Genomic DNA, 6,000 nt, shown 5'->3' on the forward strand with positions numbered 1-6,000 from the left:
GTTGACTCAGGAGTCAGGAGTCAGTGGCTTTCAACTTACTCATCCAGGACAAGTTCACCAAAGAGCTTCCTCATTCCTGCCTTCATTATCTGACTGGAGCGAATATTTTCTTTTTGCACTTGGTTTGAAACTACCACTCCAAACGCTCTAAAACTGAATGCAGGGACCAGGCAGTAGCACAATGGGTTAAGCGCACACGGCACAAAGCACAAGGACTGGCGATAAGGATCCCGGTGCAAGCCTCCAGCTCCCCACCTGCAGGGGGGTTGCTTCACAGGCGGTGAAGCAGGTCTGCAGTTGTCTCTCTCTCTTCCTGTCTTCCCCGTCTCTCTTGATTTCTCTTTGTCCTATCCAACAATAACAACTACAATAAGGGCAACAAAATGGGGAAAATGGCCTCCAGGAGCAGTGGATTCAAAGTGCAGGCACAAAGCCCCAGCAATAACCCTGGAGGAGGCAAAAAAAAAAAAAAAAAAAAGAAAAAAACCAACTCTGAATGCACATATGCCTACAGCTTCCTGCCAGGAGCAAGGGTCTAAGATCGTACTGTAACTCACAGGGAACAGCACAGTACGGGTGTCCCAGCAGAACCGCACCATGCTGCCGGTGAGTCCGCACAGCAGCCCCCCTGCTCTATACCCAAACTCAGCTCCGTCAGGTGGAGCTTAGAGCTGGGTCTCTGGATCTCCCGAGCCCCAAGAAAAGCTGCCCAGAGAGACTACAATCTTTTTCTGAGGATATGATGTGCCACTAGTAGCCCATCAGGTTTCTCTCCCACCATCAAAGCCCTCAGCCGCTCAGTCATTTTGCGATCTGGGGTTCTCAGTGTGGACCAGAGTCAATTGCACATGCACAAGATCCACAGGGCCCACAGACATGCAGGCTGCGTGGGCCCCGGCTCGGTGAGCTGCTGGCCCGGGACACCATGGGCGAGCTGCCTGGCACGTGGAGGGGTGGCGGGAGAGGCTGCAGGGAGTGCCAAACAGGCAGCACAGGGCTGAGGACCCAGCGCGTCGCAGAGGAGTCTGGAGTTTGCGTGCAGAGCCAGGGAGGTCTGGGGAGAGCTCCGGAACAAAGCAAACGGCCCCAGCAGGCACCACCCCAGGCTGGGAAACAACAGGCTGATGGGGTAGAGGGGACAGACGTGCATCAGCCCCCCAGGGGCAGCTCTGTGTGCAGACCCGCAGAGCTCACCCGCAAGGCCCAGCAGCGCCAAGGTCAGCTAGTTCAGAAAGCCCCAGGCAGGCGGGAAGAAGCGGGACACAGCCTCCTGCGCCCCAGGCTGAGTCCCAAGCCGCCCAGGACCCCGCGGGCCAGCACTGGCCCGGCCACCACATACGCCGCGCAGAGCCCGCGCAGGTGGGGACAGACGGGGACAGACGGGGACAGACGAAAACCCCGGGCACCCCGCACCTCCAGGGCTTCAAACAGCAGCAGAATTTAGAAGCGCGGGTCTAGGGTGAGCAGGGCCCAGGAGCCCACCCAGGACACACCGGCTGCCGTGCGGGTGGGGTCAGCACCGGACCGTCACCTCCAGGGAGGCAGCCCCTCAGCGCGAGGATGAGAAGCAGCGCCAGCCTCTAGGAAGAGCCGCCCCTCGCGCACAACGCCCCGGAGCCCCGGCCCACCCCACAAACTCGATGTCGGACCGACTTCAACACATGCCCACTGCCTCCTCGTCGCCCCATCTGCATCCCAAAGTGACAGGCGGCACCAGGCGGATGGGCAGGAGCCTGAGGGGCGGCCAGTCCTGGTCCCACCCGGCCTCCGTCCTGCCAGGCCTGGCAGGTTCTCCCCAGCCACAGCTCAGAGCAGAACAAGCAGTCCCGGCAGGGCCGACGCGGAGGCGAGGGGGTAGGGGGCTACGGGGAAGGGGGCAGGGGGCTAAGGTACTGTAGGGGGTAGGGGATAGGGGGAAAGGGGTAGGGAACAGGGGATAGGGAGTAGGGGACTAAGGGGTAGGGGCAGGGGTGGGGGAAAGGGGTAGGGAACAGGGGGCAGGGGGCAGGGGATAGGGGGAAAGGGGTAGGGGGCAGGGGGTAGGGAGCAGGGGACTAAGGGATGGGGGCAGGGGGTATGAGAAGGGGGTAGGGGATAGGGGGTAGGGGATAGGGGTAAGGGGTAGGGGGCAGGGGACTAAGGGGTAAGGGGCAGGGGGTAGGGGGAAGGGATAGAGGGCAGACGGCAGGGGATGGGGGCAGGGAACCAAGGGGTATGGGGCAGGGGCAGGGGTAAGGGGTTGGGGGCAGAAGGTAGGGGGCAGGAGTAGGGGGCAGGGGGTATGGGTAAGGGATAGAGGGCTGGGGCTAAGGGGTAGGGGGGCAGGGGATAGGGTAAGGGATAGAGGGCAGGGGCTAAGAGGTAGGGGCAGGAGACTAAGGAGTAGGGGGTAGGAGTAGGGGGCAGGGTAGGGGGAGGGTAGGGACAGAGAGCAGGGGCTAAGGTGTAGGGGGCAGGGGGCAGGGTAAGGGGCACAGGGCAGGGGCAGCAAGAAGCCAGCAGAGGCCACAGCCCACGCAGTTGGGGGGAGCGGGAAGGCTCCGGGAAGGGCTCCCTGCAGACCAGACACAGCACATTCCTCTCAGCTCCTGCGCCCCCGCGCGCCCCCCCTCTGCCTGCGGCCTGTGGCTGCTCACCCCTCCTCCCTGCTCTCTCATCCCCTCACCCCTCCTCCCTGCTCTCATGCCCTCACCCCTCCTCCCTGCTCTCATCCCCTCACCCCTCCTCCCTGCTCTCTCATCTCCTCACCCCTCCTCCCTGCTCTCATGCCCTCACCCCTCCTCCCTGCTCTCTCATCCTCTCACCCCTCCTCCCTGCTCTCATTCCCTCACTCCTCCTCCCTGCTCTCTCATCCCCTCACCCCTCCTCCCTGCTCTCATCCCCTCACCCCTCCTCCCTGCTCTCATCCTCTCACCCCTCCTCCCTGCTCTCATCCCCTCACCCCTCCTCCCTGCTCTCATGCCCTCACCCCTCCTCCCTGCTCTCATCCCCTCACCCCTCCTCCCTGCTCTCATCCCCTCACCCCTCCTCCCTGCTCTCTCATCCCCTCACCCCTCCTCCCTGCTCTCTCATCCCCTCACCCCTCCTCCCTGCTCTCATCCCCTCACCCCTCCTCCCTGCTCTCTCATCCCCTCACCCCTCCTCCCTGCTCTCTCATCCCCTCACCCCTCCTCCCTGCTCTCTCATCCCCTCACCCCTCCTCCCTGCTCTCATCCCCTCACCCCTCCTCCCTGCTCTCTCATCCCCTCACCCCTCCTCCCTGCTCTCTCATCCCCTCACCCCTCCTCCCTGCTCTCTCATCCCCTCACCCCTCCTCCCTGCTCTCTCATCCCCTCACCCCTCCTCCCTGCTCTCTCATCCCCTCACCCCTCCTCCCTGCTCTCATCCCCTCACCCCTCCTCCCCTCACATCCCCCCATCCCTCCTCCCTCTCATCCCCTCACCCCTCCTCCCTGCTCTCTCATCCCCTCACCCCTCCTCCCTGCTCTCTCATCCCCTCACCCCTCCTCCCTGCTCTCTCATCCCCTCACCCCTCCTCCCTGCTCTCTCATCCCCTCACCCCTCCTCCCTGCTCTCATCCCCTCACCCCTCCTCCCTGCTCTCATCCCCTCACCCCTCCTCCCTGCTCTCTCATCCCCTCACCCCTCCTCCCTGCTCTCTCATCCCCTCACCCCCTCCTCCCTGCTCTCATCCCCTCACCCCTCCTCCCCTCACATCCCCCCATCCCTCCTCCCTCTCATCCCCTCACCCTTTCTCATCCTCCCACCCTTCCCCTCCTCCTCTCCTCTCCCCTCACCCCTCTTCCCCTGTCCTCACCCCTTCACCCCCCCCCCCGCCTTGCCGTCCCTGACCACGAGACCCTTAGCCGGGCTGAGGCCGCAGAGCCGGGGGCGGCATCTTCCGGGGTCCCCCCAGCAGCCTCCGCCAACCGGGGCCACCCAGACCCGGAGGGGCCACTTAGCGGGGGTCACATGTGAGGGGTCACGGAGCCGGGGGCACATGTGAGGGGTCACGGAGCCCGGGGTCACATGTGAGGGGTCACGGAGCCCGGGGTCACATGTGAGGGGTCACAGAGCCGGGGGCACATGTGAGGAGTCACAGAGCCCGGGGTCACATGTGAGGGGTCACGGAGCCCGGGGTCACATGTGAGGGGTCACGGAGCCCGGGGTCACATGTGAGGGGTCACGGAGCCCGGGGTCACATGTGAGGGGTCACAGAGCCCGGGGTCACATGTGAGGGGTCACGGAGCCCGGGGTCACATGTGAGGGGTCACGGAGCCGGGGGCACATGTGAGGAGTCACAGAGCCCGGGGTCACATGTGAGGGGTCACGGAGCCGGGGTCGCCCCGCTGGGTGCGGTGGGGGGCGACTTCGGGGCACGACGAGCCCAGGACGCCGCGGCGCAGGGCCCTCCGCGCCAACCATGGGGCGGCCCTCCCGGCGCAGCACGGGCCCGGGGTGTCTCCCGCGGGCGGCCCTCGCGGCCTCGGCGGGCGGCGTGCAAAGGGCGGAGGCGCCGGGGCCCCACAGAGCCGCGCCGTCCGCTGCCGCCCCGTTAGGAGGCTCGACCGCCGCCGCCGCCGCGACGCCCAGCCAGGGAGCCACGGAGGCCCCGGCCGCCCGCCCCGTGCAGCCCCCGCCACGCGCCCGCGCCCGCGCCCGCGCCCGCGTCCGCACCCACCTCAGCCGCCGCCGCTCCCGCCCGCGCGCCCGCCGCCGCCCGGACGCCGCCCGACGTGTGAACCACGTGACGCCGCACGAGGCAGCCCCCGCCTTAAAGGGGCCGCGCCGCGCCGGGCCCGGCCCCCACGTGCGACGGCCGCACCGCGTCCCCCGCGCCCCGCCCGCCCCCCGCCCGCGCCCGCCCCGCCCCGCCCGCCCCGCCCGCCCCGCCCCGCCCGCGCCCTGCCCGCGCCCTGCCCGCGCCCTGCCCGCACCCTGGCCGGGGGAGCACGGCACCGTGGCGGCCAGTCACCGCGGGCCTGCGGCGGCGCCTTTAAGGCCGGAGCCACGAGGCCGGGAGGCCCCGCCCCCCCGAGGCCGCACGCCGCGAGCACGTGACGGGGCGCGCGGACCGTTATGGGCGGCGGGGCGGCGGGGCGGCGGGGCGGCGGGGCGGCGGGGCGGCCTTACCCGCGGGAACGCCATGGCGGCGGGGGCTGCGCCCTGCTCCGGATCCTGGCGACTCCGCCGCCGCCGCCGCCCCGCCGCTAATGAAGGCGCGTCCGCGTCCGCGTCCGCCCCCGCGATGCGCCGCACCTGGCCCGCCCCGCCCCCGGCGCCGCCCCCTCAACCCCACGCGTCGCTCTGTCCGTCCGCCCTGTGCGGCTCTGTCCGCCCGGCCGGCCGTCTGTGGCTCTGTCCGTCCGCCCACGCGTGGTTTTGTCCGTCCCGCCGCGCCTGGGTCTGTCCATCCTCCCATGTGGCTCTGTCCGTCCGTCCTGTGTGGTTGTCCATCCGTCCATCCATGGCTCTTTCCGTCCGCCCATCCATGGCTCCGTCCGCCCTGTGTGGCTGTCTTCCCGCCCACGCGTGGATTTGTCCGTCCCGCCGCGCCTGGTTCTGTCCGTCCGCCCGGAGCCCCGCACGGCCGCCTTCCACCCAGCGCGGACACCAGCCGGCCGGAGCCTTTTCCTCGGAGCCCTCGGTGGGGGCGCCCGGCCCGGCCCGGCCCGGCCCGGGGTCTCGGCTCCGGCGTCGGGGCCTCAGGGGACTGAACCTGGGACCCGGCAGCTGCTGGCACCTCCACGGCTGACGACAGCGAGGCGGCACACGGACACGGGGCGGACTCGGAGCCGCCCTGCCAGGTGCAGCGGCCTTCGCGCCACCCGCAGGCCCGCTGCTGTCGCTGCACAACCGGCGGCCGACCGTGCGGCTCCCCGCCCGGCACTGGCACCCGCCACGGCAGCCAGGAGCCTGCCCACAGCCAGGCCTCCTCCACCGGCCTGGGCCACAGCTTCGGCCCTGCCGACATAGCCGGCCACCAGAGGCCCTGGGTTCAA

At 68.6% G+C, this 6,000-nt stretch overlaps 1 protein-coding gene across 2 annotated transcripts in view; it reads right to left on the reverse strand.

The window, feature by feature from the left end:
• Positions 1-5,226, reverse strand: part of CPEB1 (cytoplasmic polyadenylation element binding protein 1) — a 48,118-nt gene extending 42,892 nt beyond the window's left edge. Inside the window, exon 1 of one of the 2 annotated variants that reach the window (XM_060179493.1) lies at positions 5,132-5,226. In XM_060179493.1, the coding sequence (XP_060035476.1) occupies positions 5,132-5,146 (15 nt within the window). In that variant the 5' untranslated portion in view covers positions 5,147-5,226. The remainder of the gene's footprint in view (positions 1-5,131) is intronic. The other variant, XM_060179494.1, reaches the window with a different exon arrangement.
• Between the last annotated feature and the right edge of the window lie 774 nt (positions 5,227-6,000).

The sequence above is a fragment of the Erinaceus europaeus genome, chromosome 20 (genome assembly GCF_950295315.1).
Source record: "Erinaceus europaeus chromosome 20, mEriEur2.1, whole genome shotgun sequence".
In the NCBI taxonomy this organism is placed as follows: domain Eukaryota; kingdom Metazoa; phylum Chordata; class Mammalia; order Eulipotyphla; family Erinaceidae; genus Erinaceus; species Erinaceus europaeus.